The sequence below is a fragment of the Pezoporus wallicus genome, unplaced genomic scaffold (assembly GCF_028554395.1).
Source record: "Pezoporus wallicus isolate ANWC-B61680 ecotype Strahan unplaced genomic scaffold, APGP_CSIRO_Pwel_v1 contig_6966, whole genome shotgun sequence".
NCBI lineage: Eukaryota > Metazoa > Chordata > Aves > Psittaciformes > Psittacidae > Pezoporus > Pezoporus wallicus.
The window spans coordinates 4,420,556-4,446,595 of NW_026639746.1; the positions used below are offsets into that span (position 1 = coordinate 4,420,556).

At 38.1% G+C, this 26,040-nt stretch overlaps 1 protein-coding gene across 1 annotated transcript; it reads left to right on the forward strand.

The window, feature by feature from the left end:
- Positions 1-990: 990 nt before the first annotated feature.
- On the forward strand, positions 991-25,315 carry IQUB (IQ motif and ubiquitin domain containing). The gene is given in 14 exon segments (XM_057415828.1): positions 991-1,498; positions 1,610-1,662; positions 2,099-2,333; positions 2,336-2,488; positions 3,615-3,776; positions 5,992-6,167; positions 6,412-6,567; positions 7,590-7,800; positions 11,644-11,819; positions 16,508-16,678; positions 17,896-18,072; positions 19,663-19,911; positions 23,245-23,430; positions 25,008-25,315. Coding segments are annotated over 14 exon segments (2,781 nt in total). The 3' UTR covers positions 25,176-25,315.
- The last annotated feature ends 725 nt before the right edge of the window (positions 25,316-26,040 follow it).

A 26,040-nucleotide genomic window follows, 5' to 3' on the forward strand; every position in this document is an offset into this window, starting at 1 on the left:
CAAGGATGGGGCCAAAGGAGACAGAGCCTGTTAAACCAGGAAAACAGCTTTCGGATTGCCAGGCAGCAGTAATACCAAGTGTTTTCTTATTCCCACCTGTGCTCTGTGCTGTTTCCCCTGTTCCAAGTGGCTGAACAGGACATCATTTTAGTCTTCAACATAATTTCTGGCTGTGTTCAGTGGGAGATGAGTGAAAGCTGCTTTTTTTTTTTTTTAATTTATAGCTTATATGCCATTTCATAAAAAAACCCTGAGAAATTATCTTGCAAACTGAAAAGGAGGTTGAATGACCAAATTGACTATGCAGTAGTGAGTGCTGGTCCTGTTCTACCTTAAGTTCAGTCCAGGTTTTAGAAAAAAGATCATTAACAGTAGTAATGGGAAATTTCTGTTCATTTTGATGGGAAGCAGGCCCTTGTTCAAATGCCTGTGTCTGAGAAACATGGAAACATTATGGCACACAATTACAGTGCCTGCTGAAATACATTTTTTTACAGGATTCTCCCACAGTTGTGACACAGAACTGTGTATTTCACCTCTAAAGTGGTTCTGTGAAGTGAGTCTAGTCACAGTTTTCCTGCACTGTGCTGAAGTACTTGCAGGTGTTGTCTCAGAAATCACCCATCAAACACTGGGAAATTCAGTTTCACAGGGTTTTAATTCTGGCGTTTCTTCATTTCCACTCAGCAGCCTCAGCCCTCACACCAGAATCGCAGACCTTCCAGGGCAAACAGGCTGGCTGGCTGGCTGCCACAGGGTCTGGGAATGATGGACTGTAGAGCAAGCGTTATCAAGATCCAAACACCCCAACCTTTCATAATAGTCAGGGAGCAGTTAGGGGTATTAGCATAATTTCTGCTACTATCCACAGTGTGAACTGAGAGGGAAAATAGTGGTTTTGTGCATTTATGCTACTATCAGCTGGTAAGAGTTCATGGTCACCAACACCGTGTGGACCGAGGCACAGTCACTGACCTACGGTACGGGAGCATGCACAGTCACTGCAGGTACTCTGTGCTGCCGTGCTTCTGCCAACTGCCGGAGTCACACAGAGCTAGGGACCCCTCTCGGCCTGTGTCTTCATTCCGCTTCCTTTTTCACCTCTTCCGGGCCTTTCTCGTCCCCTGGGCCGTGCCCAGCAGCGCGCTGGCCGCGCGCTGGCCACCCACAGCTGCGGCTCGGCGGGGACCAGGCACCCACCGACCCCAGTGCGCATGCTCACGTCCACCGCCGTGCGCAGCGCCCTCCACCTTCGCTCCCGGTTGCTATGGCTACCGCGACGCTCCGCCCGGAGAAGCGGCCGCTGCGGGGGGAAGTAACGGGTGCGGGACCGGGCGGGGGACGCGGGCCGGGCCGGGCGGGGGAGCCGCTGCACAGCCACGGGCTGGGGTCCGGGACGGGCGCGCAGCATGCCGGGAGGGCCGGCCCGGCCTATCGGTAGTGTTTGCGCACCGCCCGGCGCCGCGTGACGGGGCCCGGTGGCACAACCAGGCGGGCGGTAGGTAGGAATGGCCCGAGATACCGGCGCTTGGGTGGGGATCACTGCTCTTCGCTGCTGCTGCAGCTGCTGCCCGTGTTTTTCAGGAGTGTGGGGTTCGGGTTCTTCCAGCCCGTGTCATTGCAGTGGCAGCGCAGAAAACATTAAAGGTGTGCTGTCGCTGGGTAATGCTGAGTCTTGGGGTCTGTATATCATAGAATGATTTGGATTGGAAGGGACCTTAAAGATCATCTAGTTCCAATCCCCCTGCCCTGGATAGGGACACCTCTCGCTAGACCTGCTTCTCAAAGCCCCATCCAACCTGGCCAATTATGCTGACTGCTTGCTCTGCAGTATTATGTTTGTTAAACACCAGTGAGAAGATGAAAAATGTTTTTGAGGTTGGCTATTCTAAACAGACTATTAGGGAATAGATACAGAAAAAGCTTTTGACACTACACCACCCATATGTTTGGTAGTAGAGCTGTGCTAGTATGTGGTTTTAAATAGATGCTGTGATTATTCTTGCAGAAAGGTTGAAAGCGTGCAACTGATATTTCAGGAAAAGGTACAGTGGATAGTTGTGATACGCTCTGAAGTTGTTACTGCACAAGGGCCTAGTGCAGAGCTACCATCTACATTCCCACCAAGAAGAGCAGTTGGAGAGGGCAAGAGTGCAGACGAAGCAGAGAAGCGTCTGCTTTCAGAAGCTACAGGCACCACACAGAGAAGGGCTGTGAGAAGCAGTCTTCTCTGGAGCAGTCAGTTTTGAAGGAACAGGAGCAGTCAAGTTCATCACAGTGGGAACAACCTGGAGAAGGGCTAAGCAATCAAGAAACAATTGGAAATAAGCAGCAAGATTTGAGCCAGGTGCCCCATTCAACACATCATCTGAGAATACATCATCTGTTACCAATGAGAATTACCCTACTTTAACTGAAGTAAGAAATTCAGAAAGGGAAGAACAAACATCTCAAAACTCAGTATCAGAGAATATGGCAAGTGGGACAGGTAAAGAAGTTATAAAATGTTGGATGTTAAGGCTTTAAAGAGATTTGTTTTTTTCTTCAACTTGATGATGGCTTCTTGCATCTCCCAGACTCTCATTCTGTTCATGTTTGCTGGTTTTTGAACTTGAAGTGACTTTTTAAATTCTCAGGCAAAACACACTTGAAAAGGTGAGAAATGCATTCTTCATCTCAAGTTGCAGTAGAAACTCATATGACATTTTATAGTGATCTGCATTTCCAGAAATGTGTGTAAGTGCGTGTGTTTTGTACACACGTTTGCAAAACAGCAATGTGTAATTCACTTGAATACATGGGCTACTAACAGTTTAGATCAGATCGCAGCAAACACCTTACTATTTTAGCTCTCTTGGATTCCCTTGTCACTTGCCTGCCACAGTTCCGTTATCAATGCAGTCCTTGAAACACTCCATCATGTGCTGCACTTTTTCCTCTGGACTCTGGGTGTCCAGTGTTACTTCCTAATTCAGTGCCCTGTTTTCTTAGGTCTTTAGAGCAGAAGGTAGAACATCCCATTCAGCAGGTGAATGCAGTGAGTGACCGTTTGGAATATGGACCTGCTGACTGCTGTCCTCTTGGCAGGGCTGCATTCAGATCCTCTTGTTCAGAGTAGCTGGTGACCATGTCCTAGGAAAAGCACTGTACCAAAGCCAGATACCTCTAACTCAAGAAATAATTTCTGGAGTTAAGTAGATCTGGTTCAGAATATAGTCTTTGAGTAAACACCACAACGTTAAGTATTGTGTGAAAGACAACAGTGATTCTAAGCATGCAACATATGCTTAGATGAGGTCTAAAGTGGAGGAGGTTTAAGTGAGATTTTTCAGTAAAATTTCTCTGTGTAAATGGGTAACTAAGATTGCGCATTTACTGTAACTTGTAAAAAATTGAAATATGAATGACTTTCACTGATGACAGTATTTAGGGATCTCTTTAGAAAGTATGTGATAATATTGTTTCGGATTTCAAGCAGACTGTCATTCCAGCTCAAAAATCTGATATTATTCTGTGTTGCAGTGTTTCGATAAAATCACCTCAGAGTAAACTTGAGAAAGTTACTCGTTTGTTTTGCAAAGCTTACCCAGAATTAATTTTGGCTTTATTTTTAGGAACCATGATTGGAGATAATGAAAATCCTGGGAGGACCAGGGCTAACATTGATGAAACTATCCAGTCTGAGAAGTTATGTCTAGATCAGGAACATTCTCCTGGGAAAGCAGTTCAACAGGATTACTGCATGCCTGATGTCGTAACTGTCAGAATACAGACAGGTAAATGCTGGGTTTGCACATGTGTAGAGATATAGAGACCAGACTTTGGCCTTAGTAAGGTTCTATGGGATATAGCCCTAGAGGTCAGGGGGGCCCAAGACTGTTGGTTGATATTCAAGGATCACCTGCTACAAGCTCACGAGTGTTGAATCCCAAGTAGAAGGAAGTGCAGCAGGAGGGCCAGGAGACCGCTTTGAATGGGTAAGGAGCTGCTGAGGAAAATTCAAATGAAAAAAGAGGCTTTTAAAAAGTGGAAGCAAGGACAGGTGGCCTGGGAAGAGTACAGGGATGCTGTTTGGGAAGCTAGGGACCAGGTTAGAAAAACTAAGGCCCAGTTAGAATTAAACTTGGCAGAGGATAACAGGAAGGGATTCTGTAGGTATGTAGAGAATAAAAGACAGACTAGGGACAACGCAGGGCCCTGCGGAAGCTCTCAGGAGAAATGGCTGCCCTGGATTTGGAGAAGGCTGAGGTTCTGAATGACTTCTTTGCCTCAGTCTTCACTGGCAAAGGCTCTGACCGCACCACCCAAGTCTTGGAAGGTAGATGCAGGGACTGTGAGAATGAAGACCTTGCACCCACTGTAGGGGAGGATCTGGTTCGAGACCATCTTAAAAATCTGAATATACACAAATCCATGGGTCCTGATGAGATCCATCCACAGGTCCTGAAGGAGCTGGCAAATGAAGTTGCTAAGCCACTGGCCATCATATTTGAAAAATCATGGCAGTCAAGTGAAGTTCCCTACGACTGGAAAAAGGGAAATATAACCCCCATTTTCAAGAAGGGGAAAATGGGTGACCCAGAGAATTACAGACCACTCAGTCTCATCTCTGTGCCTGTCAAAATCTTGGAGCAGATTCTCCTGGAAGGCATGCTAAGGCACATGAAAAACAACAAGGTGCTTGGTGACAGCCAGCATGGCTTCACTAAGGGAAAATCCTGCCTGACCAATTTGGTGGCCTTCTATGATGGGGCTACAGAACTGATGGACAGGGGTAGAGCAGTTGATGTCATCGACCTGGACTTGTGCAAAGCGTTCAACACTGTCCCACATGACATCCTTGTCTCTAAATTGGAGAGACATCAATTTGATGCATGGACCACTTGGTGGATAAAGAACTGGCTGGATGGCCGCACACAGAGTTGTGGTCAATGGCTCAATGTCCAGCTGGAGACCAGTAATGAGTGGTGTCCCTCAGGGATCTTTGTTGGGACCGGTCTTGTTCAACATCTTTGTTGGTGACATGGACAGTGGGATTGAGTGTGCCCTCAGCAAGTTTGCCAGTGACACCAAGCTGTGTGGTTCGGTTGATATGCTGGAGGGAAGGAATGCCATCCAGAGAGACTGACACTCTTGTGAGGTGGGGGGTGGGCTGATGCCAACGTCATGAAGTTTAACCATGAGAAGTGCAAGGTCCTACACCTGTGTCGGAGCAATCCCAGGCACAGCTACAGGTTGGGTGGAGAAGAGATTCAGAGCAGCCCTGTGGAGGAGGACTTGGGGTTGTTGGGTCAATGAGAAAATGAACATGAGTTGGCTTCAGTGTGCACTCACAGCCCAGAAAGCCAGCCATATCCTGGGCTGCATCAAAAGGAGCAGCAAAAGGTGATCCTGCCCCTCTGCTCTTGTGAGACCTCACTTGGAGTACTGTGTGCAGTTCTGGTGTCCTCAAGATAAAAAGGACATGGAACTGTTGGAACAAGTCCAGAGAAGGGCCACGAGGATGATCAGGGGACTGGAGCACCTCCCGTATGAAGACAGGCTGAGGAAGTTGGGGCTGTTCAGCCTGGAGAAGAAAAGGCTGCATGGAGACCTCAATAGCAGCCTTCCAGTATCTGAAGGGGGCCTATAGGGATGCTGGGGAGGGACTATTCATTAGGGACTGTAGTGATAGGACAAGGTGTAACGGATTAAACAGGGGAAGTTTAGATTGGATATAAGTAAGAAGTTCTTTACTGTAAGGGTGGTGAGGCACTGGAATGGGTTGCCCAGGGAGGTTGTGAATGCTCTATCCCTGGCAGTGTTCAAGACCAGGTTGGACAGTCTTGGGTGAGATGGTTTAGTGTGAGGTGTCCCTGCCCATGGCAGGGGGTTGGAACTAGATGATCTTAAGGTCCTTTCCAACCCTAACTATTCTATGATTCTATGTGTTGTTACATGTAATTGTGCTCTAATCTCAGTATTTCAATCTTGGAACTTCCTTTTTAACAGATTCTGATTCATTCCAAGATGTAGTTGTAAAAATTGAAAGACCTACCTATCAAAAACCATTTCTGGGTGGATTTAAGAACAGGATAACAGGAGTGGAATTTCATAATGCAGGATCACAAACAATACCAAAAAAACTACCTGATAAAGGAATTCTTGTATTCCATAGGGAAACACAGGTAACAGCTTTGTAGTGTCTTTTTAGAATGTTGGTTTTGCCAAATGGGATAGAATGTTGACACAATAATTTCCAATGGGAATAAGGGAATAGATGAGGTATAAGTGTGCAATTGAAAGTATTTAGTGGATGAATATCACTGGTCTTGTGATTTTTGTTACAGGTAGCTAATTTTGCCACTTTCTGTAATGAGGAAAAAAACCCTCTATGTTTTGTTATATTCTGACATGTATTTTTTTCCTCAGACAGTTTTTGAAAAAAATAAGCAACAACAAACAACGAATACAACATCAACACAAATGACTAAAACTGGCTTGTATGTGTCAAACAAGACTGACAAACTAATAACTCCTGGGAAGTATATTACAGCAGAAGAATACCATAAACGTAGACTTGAAGCAGTAAGTTCATATTTGTTTGAAACTATCTGTAAAGCAAAATATTACAAAGGCCATCTGAATATTTAATGAGTGTTCAAAGAGTGAATTTAAAAGTGAACTGCAAAGTGTTGCTTAATCTTCACATTTTGTAGTACTCAGATATGGGGAAAGCGTATCTTTGCTCTGTGGTTTTTGTGACATTTGGTTTTTAGTTATTAATTTGATTGCCTAATACTGGCAGTCTGAATCTAACTAAATGGAGAGGTAGTTGATTCACTGAGTGTTGAAGTAGGATGATTGTATTGATAGGGTTGGCAAGATACTTTGAAGACTTCTGGTAGAATTTTTCTCTAAGAACTTCTTAGTTGGTCAGCATCAACTAGCAGCGGGAAGTATCTTGTAGAAGTGGAAAACCCAAATAGGTTATTGTTTCCTCAGGACTACCAATATGTTTGCTGTGATCATTACTGGATTATGTAGTGTGTCTGTAGGTAATATATAGCACACAGTAGAAAGACATCAGCTTGGTGTTGGTTCATGTTGATGGAACTGAACCGTGCAGTGTAGGTCCGTATTGAAATACTAGCTGGAGACACATTCGAGAGAAATATTAGAATAAGGTATCTCTAGAGACAGTATAACTATTAGTGTGGTTATTTGTTTGATAGCCTTCAATGCTGCATTATGCTTATTAGCTCATGGTATTGGCCTGCTTGTGTGGTCCAAGCTAATGCCGATGGCAGAAGGTTGGGTTTGTGCATTATCCTCCCTTAGCATACTATAGGCAGTTCCCTAGTCTTTAATAGCTCCCTCTTTGGAGGGTTTATTTTTTAAGTTTGGTCATAACAACATTGTATACTTCATTTTTCTTATTTGTAAATAAAATGCAATTGATTTTGTGTGTATGTACCTTTCAGTTAGTTTGAGTACAAGGTAAATCTTAGAAAATACAGTCAAGTGACTGAAAAAAATAACAGTTAAGAACAAAATATCATGCTGTTTTGTTTTAAATTCATGATTCTTTGGTATTGTATCACACATAGGTAATAGTATTACAGAGAGATTTCCGTCGTTGGCATGCTACAAATATAGTACAAAAACTGGGGGAAGAAAAGAGGTTAAGGCTGGAGTGGGAGGCACAAGAAGAAATACGGAGAAAAAAAGAAAAAGAAGAAAAACTGAGAAGGGAGCACAAGCGAAGACTGAACCCTAAAACAAAAGGAGACTTCGAGCTACTGTACCATGCTTTAGAATGTAAGTTTTTTCTTGAAGGGTTACTCTTATATCAGCAAAATACAGTTTGTTTAAAACAGACTTATATTTTTATGTGTTTCTAGAGATACTTCCTTGATTTTTAGATTTTACTTACATTGGAATTTCATTTTTATGTAACTATTTGACATTCATGTATTATCAGAAGCAGAAAAAAAGGCCTTGATGTTATGTAAGCATTGTTCAACAGTAACTAAAACATCCCTATATTATCAACGTCCAAAACATAGCACCATACAAGCTACTATGAAGAAAACTGACTATGTCCTAGCCAAAATCAGTACATCTTTTTAGGAAATAATCAGTTTATAGAATAGTGCTATTCAGCATTTCTATTATTGTTTTTTTTTTATTATTCATCTCTAATGTTAAGGTCATCTAGAGGAACAGGAACCTTTTTTTTTTTTTTGGATCAGGGTTATGTTAACCTTTCTACTCTACATTTAAGATGCTGAAAATAATGGCATGAAGAAATACAGTATTGAGATCCATCATCTGTCATTTAATAAAGGCAGTTTTTATAATGGATTAAATTTTTGCCCATAGTATTGCAGCATATGACTGAGGTTATTCCTTTTGCCCTAGTCATCTTCTACAGATGCTTTTTCTCCTTTCTAATTTATTCCATGTTGCACAAAACTGTGTTGTCAAAATTTTAAAAATCTGTTAGGAGTCCTACAGGGCATCCTGAAGGATGTCCTTTTCCTGTTGGGGTGGATGGTGTCTAGTACAGGCAAGCACCTCTAAACTTTCCTGGAAAAATAAGGTGAATAACAATAATATGCAGACAATAGACATAAAGCCTTACAGGACAGTAATGTTGCAAAATGGAACAAAAACCTTGTCTTTTGGGGAAAAATAAAAACAATAGAAATCGGTGGACTTGTAGCAGCATATAGTGAAACTGCAAGAGTTCTTTTAAAAATGTCTCCTTTTAAGCAAGATGCTTGCATTGTGAAGTAGCTCGTATATTATCTAGGCTACAGTGCTTCCTTATGGTATAACTCTGTGGCAGTTTGGACATTTTTGTTCCTATAGCAGAACTGACCTAATGGATTGCCTGATTCACTGCAAAGCCATCTGACCTACCTGAAATAATCTCAGCTGTTTCTTCCATGGTGAACTGAGCATAAATTTGGTGGCATTTGTTATTCATAGAGCTTAGGGTCATGATTCAAGAACTCCCAAGTTACACATTACTCTTTTAATACTGTCATGCTTGGGTCACTGAAAAAATCACTTGGTCTGATGTAGAAATGACTTGTAAATATTAGTGTTTGTGACAAATGTAAAATTGTTACTGATCTTAAACTTTAGAATTTTGGGAATGGTATCTCTATGAGACTTGGGGATAGGGGTTGTTTTCCCTTTTTCTTCACAGATAGTTAGCTTTTCGCTTCACAAGACTCAGTCTCTTTTAAGGTGTGTCTGATTAGGTAATCAAAAGCCAAGGAACTCAAATAGTTTTTTACTCTCCATTTGTGGCAAGTGCTAGTATTTGGTGTCCAATTTCCTGCAGTATTTTCTTTAATATATTGTTAAATGTATGATCCACCTTTTTTTTTTATTAAGTGCAAAGAGTCTTATTTGTAATGGAAACAACAGAGCTGAGTTAGAGTTGCAGATTAGTGCTGGTGTTCCCACTATGTTTAGATTTAGAATTTATGGTTATGTAAATGTCTCTTTTGCTTAATTTGATGTAACCAGATTCACAAATAGGAAACCTTTCAGCTATGCATGTTCAGGAATTTAATATCAGGGCAACCTGAAAAAGCGTGTGCCACTCTAGAGCTGGAACAGAACAAACTCCAGTATTTGAAATGTCTTTTTAACATTTTATTAAAAATAATGGTGTAGTGTTAGTCTTTCCTGGTTTTGTTTACCTTTGTTGACTAGTTGCTTCTGTACATGGAGACTTGCAGTCATGACATTTATTTTAATAGAGTTTTGTGGTTCTAGGAAGGTTTTTTTCCTACCTGCATCTGAAACTACTTTTACATTCTTACAGTGTCAACAGTGTACACAAGCTAAATCATTGTGACAGTAATAGAATGACACCATTGTCCTCCAGAGACCTGTGAAGGTTATTGCTGCTGATCTCAACAGGGAGATACTATTACAGGGTCAGCCAGCGCAAGCAGTTCTTGTTGGTACAAAAACTTGCCTGCTGACAGTGTGGTGCAAATGAGATGTATCTGTAAGTGTGTCGGCGTGTAGAGACATTAATTATTTATTTGAAAAGTATGAACTACTTTGTTCTGTAAAAATGAAAAAAAAAAGTAATGAATATAATCTCTGCCTACAGAACAGATAATCTAAGAGGAATGTTTTTAATTTGGTTGCATATATATGGTGCGTCAGGAGGTGAGTATTGATGATAACTGACAGCTTTTTCATTTCTGTACACACAAAATTGCTTACTGTATTTATTACCTCTACCTTTGATGTTGCTGCCCCCTGCAGGCATATAAAACTTAATGTAAATTAATTCTGAAGTGCTTTTGTTTGCTGAAATTACTTTATTTAAAAATATAGCTTTGGGTACTCAGGACTTGTCAGACAACTGTTATATTAATACCAATGCTTAGAGAGCCTTAAGGAAATGAATTGTAACATTTTAAAATGGAAAACATAAGGTATTGTAGATAAGGAAGCCACAGGCAGAAGCTAAACCTTCCTCCTTTCCCTTCTGCATCTACTCTTACCTGATACAGTAAGTGTGCATCACGTATTGGATTGTTTTCTTTAATGCTGGGATTTTCAAGATTTCAGGAATGTTGAATTTTTTTATCTTATAAAATTTCCTACAGACCTCTAGAGGTATTTGAAACTGAACAAATTCGTCAGAGAAGTCAACAACTGTTACAGTGTATGCACAGGAAAGCACTATTCAGGAAACACAATTTGATTTTACTAACAGATTTCTGTAACGGTGTTCTGCGTGTCAGTAGTTATAGTCAAGAAATAGGTACTACAAAATAAACCGTGATAGACACATATGTATACATTTGTATGTTTGTGTCATTAAGTAGCCTAGCTTGTAAGTGCAGCTGGTACCTGTGATTTGGTGATTTGACTGTAAGAGTCAGAAGGCCAGATTCTACACAGCAGGTTCAAGTGCTGCTGTAATGACCATCCTGTGGTTTGCATGCTACTTCCTTCCACCTTCTGTTCTGTAGAACAGGAAAGGGGGAGTGAAGCAAATACTATCTAGTTATTAATGCGCTTCCATCTGCTTTAGATGGCAAAAGGTGATACTACTGGAATATTCACTGGAATATTTAGACCTGGAGTGCTAAATGTGAATGTCAGTCATGTTTTATCTCCGTTTTGGAAGAGTTCAGCCTTCTTTAGATTTTACTCATTTATGCAGAGCAAAGGAGGAATAGTGGTGAAAGCAGTAGACAGTAAGATGCTGAACTTAATCTGCTGAGAAGATCTCTATGGTTATCTTTCTTGTGACTTTGATGAGCAATTGTTTAAGAAGTCCCTATTGCTCATACCTTTTCCATACATGTTTCCACAGGAGCTAAATTATTTTTCTCACACAGAGCAGCTTTTTCTCCTAACCTGTTTTCGAGTTTGCAGTATGAATTGGCAGTTTGGAATTGATGTACACACACATACTCTCACAGAACATCTGTATAATTTACATTAATTTCTGGGCTATTCTATGTGTGTTGAAAGTATGCATTATAATCAGTTCCCTAAGAGAGAAACTGGCTTTTAATGAACATCAAAAATTATGTTATTTCTTAAATATGAAAGCAGAACATTCACTGGAAAATACATTGTAAAAAGTACCCACAATATTTATGTCTGTAGTATGGAGGCGGGAGGAGACTGAGCAGATTAACAGAACTCTTACTGGAGCTGAAAGAAAGGCAGCACTTTGTGGACTTCTGGAACAAGAGGCACAGCTGATTGCTTCCATTGGGAGACACAAACTAAATGCAGATGAGGAGAATCGACAAAAAGCGATACTGCACTTTCTGAATAAGGTCAGTGATGTAATTTTAGATTGAACATAAAAAATAACAAAGTACAGGAACAGAAAAGACATCTGCAAACTACCTGCCAAAAGTGAATTTTGTAGCTTAACAGTTAATTGTGTGAATGCTGATGTTATAAATATCCAAATTATCTAGTTGTTCAAGTCAATACAATTCAGTAAATTTCTTTTTCCAAGCTGAGAATTTCCTAGCTCTGTGACTGATTGAAGGACTAATAGTGCATCATTAAGACTGTTAACTACTTGTGTCTAATACAAATCTCGGGTGTGTATATATAACATTAAAAAATAGCACTGAGTGAATGAACTTTGTATTATAGAATCATAGACTCATTATGTAGTATTCTGCATAAAGAACATGCTTCAGATGGCAGTGTTTACAGCATTAAAGGCTCTAATTCTAACAGTTCAGAGTGATCAATTTCCCTGTTGAGCCCAGGCCTCTAGTCATCATTATGTCTCTTTTTAAAGAAAGCATTTATTCTCTTTCCATGTACAGGATAGAAAACCAAAAGAACTTTGACTGAATCTTATATCATATTGAACTCGATTATTAATTCACTAGTTTCAGATCCATTAGAACTTTAGCTTGAGGTCTTTTCTTGCATGATCTTAAGGAAGAAATTTAACACAAGTGTTCTTCAGGCTTTCGTCTATAAAACAAGGAAGAGCATTTATACACAAACATGATTTAGGCCTTTTTTAGGTAAATAACCCAGCAATCCATCCCCTAAAAAAAAAAAATAAATAGTTTATTTTCTGGCTCTTTTCATATTATGTGATGAAGAATGGGATTGATTAAGAATAGGGTTGATTGAAGAATGGGTTTGTAAATAAGTAACTTCAAGGATCTTAGGCTTTGTTAGCAACTATAGAGGTAAGGAAATGGCTAGCATAAGCATTGCACAAGAACTGGCCTGGTGGTTACTGACATGACAATGATCCAAAAATGAAGCGATGAAGAGGAAGATGATGAAGAAATAACTACCAGGGGTCCCAAAGCCCATTGCCACCTTTTAGTGTGCATGCAGGAGGAATTCTAGAAGTATGATGTAATATATAAGTAACTCAATGAATATGTATCTAATCTAATGAATATATACGTTTAAGGACAATATAATCACAGCAAGTTGATGCTCGGACCAGACACGTGTCTCCCGGTGCTGCAATAAAGAATACCTGCTTGTCAACTTAAACTTTGTTGGCGAGATCTTGGAGATTTCTCCGAATCAGTGATATAATTATGAAAAGAAATACTGCAACAGAAATATTTTTTTTTTTAGGTTTGCTTTTTGTTGTTTTTTTTTGTTTGTTTGTTTTTTGTTTTTTGCTTTTTTTTAATTTTGACCATTTAGTGCTCAAAAGTAAAATGGGAATTTTATCTAAAAAAACCCACCCTGTTTTTCATTCTTTTTATTACTGATGTGTGGGATCTGGACTGTAAAAAGTGTTTTAATGAAAGTACGAAACTAAATATTTAGGAATCAAAAAGGAATATTTAGGATATCAAAACCTTGAATGATTTCTATTATTCAATAGAATAGATGTTAATAACTAAACGTTTGCTTCTGCTATTTGCAATATATTCTGTTACATTCTCAGAAAAAAAATGAATATATTTCTCTCTTAAATGAGTTTCTACCTTTATTTTTCCATTAAGGACTGCTTTCCAGTGTCCTACCCTGTACAGGTTACTGCCAATATATATCCTCAGAGGCTTTTTTACATCGAGGAAACAGAAGCAAAATGCTCTTCAGTACCAGAATCCTTAGTGACAATTGATGTTTAGAGATCCTGGAGACACAACAGACAAGAGATTTTCTCTCTTTCCAAGTAGTGGACATGTTTCTGAAGCACTTGCTGCTAGTTTTGTTTTTTCATTGAAGAAATTGCTTTCTTTTTAATTTGAAAATCTCATGAGTTCTGAACTACTGAAACTTTTTTCTTTTCATGGTTTTTATTTTTTTTATGTCAGCTATAGGGCTTTAAGTGTTCTGAACTGTTGACATAGATAGCAGCCTAATTCAGAGGTAGAGAAAGTAATTTCTGCATTTCTTAAAAAATAAGTAAAAAGAATTTTTGAAATCTCAATATTAAATTTATGGCTTGTTAGGGCTGTAGCAGTGCAATTTAGACACTTCAAACTGTAGTATAAATTCATTGTTGAAGTGCTGGGTTATAGATTATTCACTGATTTCTTGACCTTTGAGCTGATAATGTTAATCTGGACACTTGCCAGTTAAAGTAATACCTTTCACATCTGAAGACTGCAAGCATTTCACTTTGCTGCAATATCCAATGTGATATGAAACTTGCTTCTCCGTGGAAACCTTCATTCGCTTCTTTGCTACTTTAAGCATGTACCTACTTCTCCTTTTACAATGGTTGCTACTGGTTGTGTGTGTACTGCATTCTAGTTTGTTTGGGTTTGCTTTTTGCTGTGCTCATGCTTCTTCAGCATTTGTACTTTGAAGAGGAAGTACTTGATTAAGCTTCTATTGAGCAATCATTTTCTTAAAGGAACTTGTGTAATTATTAACTGTCACTGAATTCATAACTTTCATGCTTTGTGCTATTTCTCCACCCAACCTATGGATTGGATTTTTATTTTATTTTATTTTTTTTTACTTTTCTTACCCTTTTCTGTGTCTCTGATGGTATGTTTCTCTCCTTCAGTGCTTTTTCTTTTCTGCTTTCATGCATTGCCAGCAGAGTGCAGTTTATAGCAAATTTGCTCTCTCAAGTAGTCCAGATCACAGGATTATTGTAAATTCTGCAGCACTGCCAGCAGACTAAAAGGCAAGAAAAAGCTGGCAAAAAATATCAAAGTTTTAGTTTTCTCACATCAATCTTGAATACATGAAAATAGTCCTAAAATCAGAGCGCCTGGGATTCTTTCTGAAATACTGGAAAACTGCATCTTTTTTTTTTTTTTCAAATTATTTTACTTTATATAATGCCCAGTTACGATGAGGTAGTAGTAAAAACTACAGAAGTTACAGATATTTTATCTTTGACTAATTCAGAGGTTATAGTAATGTAGTTGGACTGTGTTAAGGATCATTTGCAGAGTGGAATACCAAGACTGTTAACTCATATATGGGTTGTTGCAAATTTATCAGGGGAACCAAGTTTTAATAGCCACTTCCTAGGGGAAACTCTGCCCATTGACTCACCTTAGCATAAGCAGGTGACCTTCCTGTCATGTAATTAGTGATTTCATTGAAGAGGATCAAATGTAGGTACTGAACTAATTATTCTAAAGGAAAAGGTAATTTTTGGCAGTCTGCCATATGAAGGAGTTACAGCATGAAATAGCCTCTAAGTGTTGGTGGTTTGGTTTTTTTGTTTGCTCGGTTTGGCTTGGTTTTTTTTTAGAATTGTTAGTTCTGTTCAGAGATAGTGAAACAGTCATAAAGTAGAATGCTCTCTTTTTGCTGACATGGAGGAAATCGCCTCTTTCTGGTTTTGCAGAAGGTCAGAAATGTCAGTTATTCAATGTTAAATCCTTTTTCTTTTCCCCCAATTATTTTGTCTTCCTTTTGCTTGTGTAACTTCATAATTATTTATTTAAAAGTGAAGGAAGCTCTATTTTGATTGTGTTGGTGACTAAACACGTCTAGTCTGCCTAATATTCTTGGCATTTTAATGGCTTATCACCATAGCAAGCATGTATATTTGGTCAAAATAATGAATATGTCAATGCTGGGGTCATATCCAGAAAACTATTAGTCATGTGAATGCTGCAAGAAGTGTTGCTGTAGTTAACTCACACTGAGACTGCAAAGTGAAGTTCGCAAGCTTTTGTGAGTTGTCAAGTTCCAAATAAAGTGAAAGAGAATAATTAATACGCAGAATGAGGTTCCAAAGAACTGTCCCAGTTAAGGAAAGGGAGTGGAATTAGGTTGTGATACGGAGAGGGTTTTGAATACTTGGCTTTCTATTGGATTTAAACATCTACATCCCTGTGTAACATCGTGCTTTGCAACCAAATCTAGTCTTCTTAAAAGGGGTGGATAGTTGGATTCTTCATACTGATTGGGGCAGCTGACACTGTGTAACTTCTGATGTCTATAGAAGTTAAATAATTGGAGTGGTAGTGGTAAGGTATGTGGTTAAGTTAGCAAACAAGAAGCTTGGTGAAGTATTTGATAAGCTGTAACTCCTCCTTTGCTTTAGTCAGCTTTAACAAAGTCTTTGCTAATACCTCATATCTGTCTGTATAGCTAGCATAAATAGAACAGTTCCCTGGAGATATTTTGTACTGCAGTAACTCTAAGGCCATAAATTTGCAATCTTTACACAATCAACAGCCCCATTGATTTTTACTGATAGTTTAGAGGGATTTATGAAGGCAAGATGAACTACAGAGCAGAAGTATTTTAACACTACTGTCAGTAAATTTGCTTTAGAGAAGTAGAGCATATCCCTGTAGGAGAATATTGTTTACTTTTAATATACTGTAAGTCCAAATTTTCAGGACCTACAACTTTAAAAAGTGCAACTGAATACTTTCTCTAGGGAAAAGAAATATAAATATCAACAGTAGAATTAGACTTTTGTCAAGCATTAACGCTAAGTCCCTCTTTACTCTGGTGAGCCTTGATGTAAAGTAATGCACTTGTTAACTGCTGATCAGATTATACGAGCTCAGAGTTATGCAAATTGTTTCTGAAGTGTGCGCAACCTAAGAGATGGAAAGCATATGATGGAAAAATCACTGAAATGGATACACAGTTCACACTCCGTGCCAGAGAACTGTTGGAAATCTACTGCAGCATTAGTATGAGTGACATCCCACAAGATGAGAGAATAGATGTGCTACTAACACTCAAACGTACAGTGAAGGTATGTCTTGTTTTTCTATTTGTGTTTAACTTGAAGCAGTACTTCCCAAAGATACAATCGTGTTGACACATAAGCAGTACTTCTGGCAGACAGGTGCCAGGATGATCAACTGGCAACATGAAAAAGCCTCCTGTACCATCTGGCATGAGAGTAATTTACATTCCAGATATACCTTAAATTCGTATGTCATTTTGGGATGTGCACATTTTTCTTGAAGTTGTGTTAGAATTTTAATGTGTTTTAGAATTTTTGTATACTGGTACATAATAGAGCTTTAGTGCAGAGTTTAGCTTAACATTTGTAACAGCTTGATGGAAACCATGGCAGAGTTGTAAGTGGCTGTTAGTATTTTCTCAGGGTTCTTTGAAATGTCTGTTTAAAACCTCACCTTTCTGTTTGTTTAGGTTACCAGCTTTATGGGCAGCAAATAGTTTTGGTTTGTTTTGTTTTTTTCCTTTATCCCTTATTCTCCACCCTCATTGCTTCTGCCAGTGTTCCCAGTGAATCAGAAGCTGGTTGCATTTCTTTCAGCCTTTCGTATTTGTTTTAGATATATATTCATTTACAAAAAGAATATTAGGAATTTCAGACTACTTTCAGGATACTCGTTGACTTGTTGATGTCAAGCTAGAAGAGAATGCTCCTTCCTGGTCAAACACTGTTTGCTTTGGTAATACCAGAATTTGATTTAAAGCCCATATAGCACTGCTGGGAGCACTGCTGGTTTATAAACTCCTGCCCATCTTAATACAAATCAATACTGATGTTGGCGGTTTTTTAAACCATCTACTGTGTATATACACTGTGCCTCCTCTCCTATTTCCTGTCCTATCCAAAGGAACCTCTTTTGGGAGAGACTTCTTGGGTTTATGGAGACTGAAAATTTTGCATGTTGTGTGCCTCTGCTTAGCATTTTTTTAATGACTCCAAGTTTACGGTTGCTTACAGCTTTGGCCATATATACAGGCCCCCTTAAAGCAGAATCTGCAAGCATTTTCAGTTTTGTAGTTCTTTATATTAGTTTTCTTGGAGGTTGTTTTCCTAAGACACTAAGGAGTTCTTCTATGAACATGTTCTTGTGTGAACATGGAGCGGTATGAATGATCATTGGCATAGAATCCATAGTTTGCTTTCATATCTGCATTAGAATTATTTGGCTTGCTTCCTTGCTGTTGTGGTTTGTTTTCCATTTTCTTTGTGATTTTTTTTTTTTCCAGGAACATGAATGTAAATTAACACAGGAAATCATGGAATTAATTGACAGGGAAATTGATCTTATGTCAAGAGAGGTGAAAGAATGTAACTTGGAAGGACTAAGGAAAAGAATTTGTACGTTATTTCTTCAGTTTATTAAAATTCCGAAGTTTAACCCTGAAGTTGCTAAGATACTTAAGGTATTATTCCTATTTTGCAGTTTGACATAGTGCCCATTGAACTAAGGATGGTGGAGAAGGGGAATGGAAAGCTTTTTTATTTTACCCTTTGCTGTAAAATTGCTAGAGGAGTTCTTCAAGAAATAAAATGTAGGAAGTACACAGGCTTCACATAAATAAGCTTAAATAGTCATATAGGAAGCATGGGGCATAGATATGGGTGTAAGAACCTGACAGGTGGTTGGTAGCACTGAGAGAGGCCAAGAACTTTATGTATGAAATAAAAATTCTGAGAATTACAAATGGTAGATCTTATGGGATGGTAGCAGGAAAATGTAATAGCAAATGGGGAACAAATAGAGAGAGTGATAATCTTCTTTCCACTGGACAAGGGCAGCATCCCTTCCAGAAAGGAAGAATGTTGCCATTGTCAAAGTTATGTCTAATGAGCTTGCACCTAAGCAAGAGTTGTTATGAGCTTTTGTTGTACAACCAGTTGCTACTTCATGGTAAGAAGATAGCTGGGTAGCGGAGAAAGTGGTAGACGCCTTTCAAGGTGTGTTATTGTTTTTATTTCTGACTGCAGGTTACAGTTAAAAATACGATTCACTACCATAGGTTGCTGCTTTAGGCAGCAAGATGTATTTTGCATCTGTCAGAAGAGTATTCTTCTTACAGTGGGTGATGGTATCTCAGAGGTAAAGTGTCTGTCAGTAAATGTTAATCAGATTTAGAACCAACTAACAGTTATTTTACTCTAGGTTTACACACAGAGTTACCTAAATGTGTCATAGCAGAGACTGGATATGGGGGATCTTTGTCTTCTGTAGCTTTTGGTTGGCTGTACACTGAGTTGAAGTCTGAATTGCATCTTTTCTCTATTTGAATCTTGTAACCTTGTGTGGACCATAAAAGAGATGGGAATTCATCAATTGACAGTCACTAAAGTGACCAAATCCTCAGGTTATTTTCAAAAAAAGGGCAGATGACCTCAATAAGTAGCTGGATAATAAGGCTGCTCAAACTATCCAATTGCAGACTTGGGCCCTCTGCACAGACTGCATTATATTTTTTCCAGACCCCATGAAGCAATATCAGATGAGGAGGTAATTAGCAAGTTTAGGTTATTATTTTCCCTTTGTTGTTTTTGGCTCTGATGACTTTATATTCTTATGCCAAAATGTTAATATTCACATAATCACAGGGATTTATCTTTGACATAAAGGGCAGATTCTATATGAAAAATTAAATATAGAAGGTTTAGTTTCTGTTTTCTCTGTGTTGTTGACTTTCCAGAATGGCTGACAATCTGCTTACACAATAGTCAGCAAGAGCACTGGAGCATAATGTCTAGGATTGTCAATAGCTTAGAAATGAATTGGCTGATTTATATAACTGATTTTAACAAGTACAGTAAGAAAATACAGTAGCTTTCGGTCTTTATTAAAAACAAACAAACCTATTCAGTATGTTTTAATAACTATTTCTAGCTTTCACATCTTCAAATACTTGCATGAATATATGTACAATGTATACTGACAGAGTTAGGGTAACACACAAGTGATACAGAGGTAATCTGTGGTAAATTAACTTCTTTAAAAATCTTTTTAGGTTCCACCAGATCCCTTAAAGCTTTATAAAAATGTGAACTGCTGTCAGACTTGCAAAAATTACTTACCGTCTACTGCGTTTCCTGTTGCTGCTAATACCCACACTACTGGCAGATGTCGTTTGTGTTGCAAGCTTGATAATGAGGCTCGGCACCGAGAAACGTTTTTGAAGTGCAAACTTATACTAGAAAACCTCAGAAAGTCTGAAGCTGATTATCAGGATGATGCTAAAATTGTTTTCTTACTTCAGGTACTGTCTAAAAGAGCATTGCTAATAAAACCAATGGCTCTGACTGTAATTTTTCCTTTATTTTGTGTATGTTGTTGACAGGTTGAGAAATAGATTAAGAGCTACAAAGCTTCTTCCTGTGACAGGGAATGTTGCATGCCGTAAAGAAGCAGCACTTAAGCTTTTGAAGTATAGCTGTAATTTCAAAAGTGATTACAAGCTGTACATCACAAGAAGGTAGAAGTCTAGCTGACAAGGTCAAAGAAGGGGGTGATCCAAATTCTTCTGGTTCTCCCATGGCCATCCTGTTGCTTAAAGATACTACTACCATCTGCAAAGTGATAGTAGTGTTTTTGTGATTATAAAATCCGTCAAGACATAGTGCTAGTAAAACATTTTGAGCCCCATTATTTAGACTAGTTTAGTAATACAAATAAATTGTTGTGTATTCTCAGAAGGAAAAGATAAAGAAGCTGAGAGTTTGACATATCTGTTATATCTCAGTATAATGTCTGTGTAGTTGGAAATTTTACTCTTTTGCATTTATTAGGAGAGGGTTTAGCACTTTGCCAGTGGCAGTTGCCAAGAGGAAAATTGGGATTTTTTAATTATCATGCCTGTACTAAGAAATATTATCAAAGAACATGGATTTTGTAGATGTTTTTCGTTCATGTTGTTTTCAGTTAGGCTGGGAAGTTTTTTGTCTGTGTCTCATTTAGTTTATTTAATATGTAAACATTCTCCAAATCACTTGTGATGGCTGCTGGCCATTGGTACACTGGAATATAGCTGCTTCTTAACTTCTGACACTGAAAGCCCTCACATGCAGTTCCATTAGTGGTTGTACCACTGCAGCGTCCCTAGATACTGTGTCCTTTTTATCCAAATTAACCTATTTTCTTTAGAGTTGTAAATCTCTAAACAGGTGTTTGTACCTTAAAATCACTAATTTCCTTGGGTCTTTTCCTAAACATTTCCTTATATTTTTTTTTTTTTTAATGAGCTACTTGCTTGTATTCTCCCTTCCTCTCCCAACAGCCATCTGTCCCCTTCTGCACTTATATGCAGAAAACAGCTCTGGGGCATCTAGAAATGACTTGGGCAAAACTAAAAACCTTTTGCATGAGCCATGACAGCTTCATTCATTGCTCAGTAAAGTACCATTACTGGCTGTGGTTGTATTGTGGGTGGATGCAAGAGTTTTCTGATAAGATAAAAGATTTTTCTTGAGATCTCCTGATTTTAATTGTGTTTGGATTGACCACCTATGTGAGCACTGCTGAGGCTTAAAAGGCTAAAAACAGTTGGTGACAGTTACGGTAGCTCCAGTAAGTTTTGGTTACTGCAGCTAAAGACCTTTTTCGTATCAAAATGAACTTGTTCAGCAAATATGTCAAGTCCTGAGACTGCTTTTTATTCTTTCAGAGGATTTAACTATGCCATACTGTTTAGAATTGGTGGCACATGCTATGGCTTTGAGTTATCTTGATGAGCAACATCCTGATGGCAATGTTGTATTCATTTGAAGCTACACATACACCTAACCCCTTTACTGGTTTGCTGCCTACCCTTGTTTCCCAGTCTCACCTGATGAGCATTCAATGATACCTGCTCCCAACCTGTTTGATGGCAGTACTCAAAGGCTGTTTCTGTTTCTTGTGAGCACAGAACAAATTGAGGGAAGGAGCATAATTTAAAATTAATTAACTGTAAAATTTCACGGAAAAATGTATGCCTACCTTTAGGATGTGCAGAAGTTGTCTCTTAAACTCTTCCCTGTAACCTGAGAAGTTTTAACAGAATACAAGCTTTTGCCTATTTTTCAGGTAGAAAAAATAATTGTAATCCAAGAAAGATCAAATTATAGATCTGTTTTACGTGGGCCTTTATATACCTCAGTATAGATTTTTGCAAGTTCAGGTAACTTTTGAGACATGTAGCTTAGTACAGAAATAGTAGTACTTGCTAATATGTCTGCTTGCAAATTTCTGGCTTCTAAGAGGAAGATACAGAAATTGTTTGAAATTTTGTGAAAAGGTGGAAATACTGAAAACAGAAGACAGTTAGTGAAACCTAATAAACGAGGCTCTGTAGGACCACTTTTAAGACTAGATTTAGGACTAGGCCTATATTCTTGAAATCAGATCTATTACCAGTGGAGGTTCTAAGCATCCCTTTTATGTTACATTTTCCTTGGCAAGAATTTTCACTGGCTCCTGGATTCTAGGTGCAAGATGGGTAAGTATACATTAAGCTGCATTTCACTAAAGCACTGTGTTTTTATAGTTTCATTCATCCTTTGTCAGGAATTTCATAAGTAACATGTAAACATCATTATTTAATTAGGTCAAGATTTCTTATTTTAGAGGAATGAGTCTTTAAATGGGTCGCTTGGAGGAAAACCTGTTTTTTACTGACTGTGTAGATAAAACTCTTCTAATGGAGGGTGACAGAAAAACCTGCCAGAGTGGTAATTGCTGTCCCAATTACTATTTCTTTTCTTTCATTCAAGAGGTTGTGTTTATCAAGACTTAGTAGTGATTTCAGATGGCTGGTAATAAATTAAACAAATTAAGACTGATGTAAATTAACCTTAGACCTAGGTTAAAAGTACATTTTAAAGCCTTTCTGTACTGGGAAACCTTTACAAACAGACTTCCTGTAATTTATTGTTAATATTGTATCATAGCAACCTCATCTTTAATCTCATTTGGTAAAATGAGCAACAGTATCATGAGCACAATAAACTCTCCATATGTCAGCAGCAGAGAGGAAGAAGGCAAAGTAGGCAGTGATTTGGAGTCCGTCACAGGTGGAAGTTTTTCTTGTCCTAATTTCCCACATTTTCTAGGACAGATTATTCTGATTATATATAGACTTTAAGTAATTTAGTACTGTAATAACTCATTTATCAAATAGCATTAATTCTTAATCCAAAAATGAAATGGGGAAGTCATCTCAGTAATGGTGGAGATGGATTATTATTATCCAAAAAATTCTGAACAGGCTTAAGCATGCTCAATGAGGAAAAAAAACCAACATGAGATTTAGGAAGCTTTTTGAGAGTGGTTAAGCAATCAGCATGTTAGTGGAAGATATGAATTACCATTGGCAGGAACAATCAAAGTAAGAATGTAGTATTTTAGAGGTGATACAAGAAAAATGCAGTTAATAATTGCCAAACCATGCTAAAGGAAGAGGCGTATGTCTGGATGTTCTTTAACCAAGTAATTATATGAAATACACACTGAAAATTTTTTACTCAAAGTTTTATTTGGATTCTCATATGGTTACAGTGCTTTTGTTGGAGAATGAAACATGCTTCTTCCTTCTGAACCATGTTTTCCATTTCAGCATCAAGATCTGCAATACTTGATTGAGAAAATATGGGGCAGTCAGTCAGCTCTCAGTGCCTGCAGTGACCTCTATGATTTGGTTATGGTCAGGTGGGATAAGCAGCATGAATGGTCTCCATGGAACACTATTCTTCTCACTGAACATGAGGCAGATGCACATCTTAAACTGTGTGACCTTCAGAAGGTAAAATTTGATGAGCTTTTTACAATAGTTATGTTTTAATGGAATTCTGTGACTAATGATAATTTGCCAAATTTAGTCCTTACACTCATCCATGTTTAAATTGACCCACTGTGACTATTTAAATGATTACATTTGTACAATAAGACAGGCACTCATCCAGAGGGCAGCTGACATGTGCAACTCATATCCATGTACCTGAGCTATCTCTTTGTCCTGATTATCCCTCCTGAAATGCAAGAAACTAAGTGACCTCATCCAGGCTGCTTGCTGATTACAGTGCCGTGTCTATGCTCTTTCACCCAGCTGAAATCAGACAAGAACTGGCCTGGATAAAAAACTTAATAAAAACTAACCATAAGTAATACAACAGTTGTGTGCCTGTGCTCTTGCACATGCTCTAGCCTCATTAGTTTTTGGCCTTATAAATTTCTCATCAAATAACAGTATGGCGCTTTGTTTAGAACTTAGTCGTAATAAAATTTGTCTCAATTTACTTTCTTACATAGATGTCATTTAAGTACCCCTGACAATGTAATCTTTTTGCAATTAAGCAGTAAAAACATAATTGCTGTTCTGAGTTAAAAAACTTAAGAATGTGTTAAAGTTGTCATTGGAACTGTTTTTACACCACTCCCTTCAAAGTCCATGTCTAAACATGGTAAACAATTCTGATTATGCACCTATCTGGTTTAACTTCGTAAGTCTGGATGTCATAGTCAAAGAGATGTCATTGACTTAGGTCCAGAGCTTCAGTGGAGGTGGAAGTTAGACCAGAAGAGCAACAGGTGAAGTATGCAAGCCTACCTAAATCATAAGGTATTTTCCCTTAGCTCTTGCTACAAAAAGGGGAGCTAGCTTTCTTCACTGGTAATGGCCAAAGCTTTGTTTCAGCAAAAACTGTGCGTGAAATAAAGAAAATGAGGCAAAGTTAGAATGCTGTAAGTTGAATCATTGTTTCTTATTCACTGAAACAAAAAAAAGAGGCCTTTCAAGCACTTTATTTAATAGCAATTGTTCATAATGATGACTAAAGTTATGGCAAAGGGTTTTTTCAGCTAATTAATCTGTTTATTTATGATATCATCTGAGCTACTACTAATCAGTAGAAATTCAGGAAAATGTCACCACTGAACTTGAAGGCCAATTGAAATGCTGCAAAATGCTGCCATGATTATTTGTAATTAATCACTTGATTTTTATCAAGGAAGTTTCCTGCAGTCATCACCTTGCAAATGTTGATATTGAAGTATTGGCTTTTTTCATTTTCAAAGCCAGGTATGAATGTTCTTACCTGAAAATCAATAAATTTTATCTCGTACAGATAAAAAAATGCCAGAAGTTTTTTTGTTTGTAAAAGTTGACTAATATTACTTAAGGAGTGCTTAGTAATTTTCACTACTGGACCATAAGGTAGCAGTGTAGGACTACAAAGTATTTCATTATGTATCATATGCAAATAAATAATTTGCCTTAGTTCATTAAAGGGTCACTATTTATACTGTCTGAAATATGAAGCAACATGTAGATTGCTAGATATTTTAATTGTATTTAATGGGATTTGGATTTTTTCCTTTCAGGCTTACGAAGCGGCGTTTATTCACAGAATAAAGCATAAGCATATCTGGGCAAAAAACTACTTTGCTCAGATTCAAGCCATGGCATCATTTTTGCAGAGGAGTGAAAATCAGACAAATGCAAATGAATTTTTAATAGCTACGCCTTTTCGTACTGGTGCAAAAACATAACTCTTAGGTGAAGTTAGCTGAAGTTAAAGAAGTTAACTGAATTATTGATTAATACAATTTCCTTGGTTTTAAAGAAATGTACTGTTTCAATACCTTAATTATATCACACAGATCAAAATAAACTTCTGAGGATAAAATAATTTGATCCTGACTAGTCAATAAAACTGTATTTCATGTTTTGTAACCTCATTAGTTAAAAACTAAAATGTTGTTGGGGAGTTTTGTAAATTCTAATTTTTTAGAGCAATTGACTGTCTTTCTGTGTTTGCTTGTGTTGCTTGGAACATTCTGTCTTTGTTGAGGGAACTTAGCTAATTCTTTGTCACCTTTTATCTAGAAAAATAATGCTACAAACTATTAAATTTCTCTCAAGTATAAAAGGTAGAAAATCCTTTAAACCCTGAATTCCTGCAGAATGACAGAACTGATATGGCCTTCCAAATATAGATGCTTTGCCTTATAAAGATTTGGGCAAAATAATAACTTTATAGTTCATCTTGATGGTGAGAGTGGAGATGCCAGCCTGTAATTATTGTATCTGAGATCTTGAAATTAGTGTAAATGAGACTGACAGTTTGAAAGAGACAATGCAGACTGTTTGGAACATGATTATTTTTGGGAAGCTTCTGTTAATTAGAGGTCAATTTATCTAGAAACATAGTTGTGTTTATGTTTGATTACAGTTACAGAGAAAAAGACGATATCGTATACATTGAATAATGTCTTACGGAAAGTTGCATAGTTCTGCTTGAAACCTGTATTCTAGACGTGGTTTTGACCCAGGAAAAAGCCTTTTGCTCTGTCTAGAAAAAAAGCAGTAGCATTTACAAACAGAAGTAAGCATATATTTGGAAACAAGCAGCTG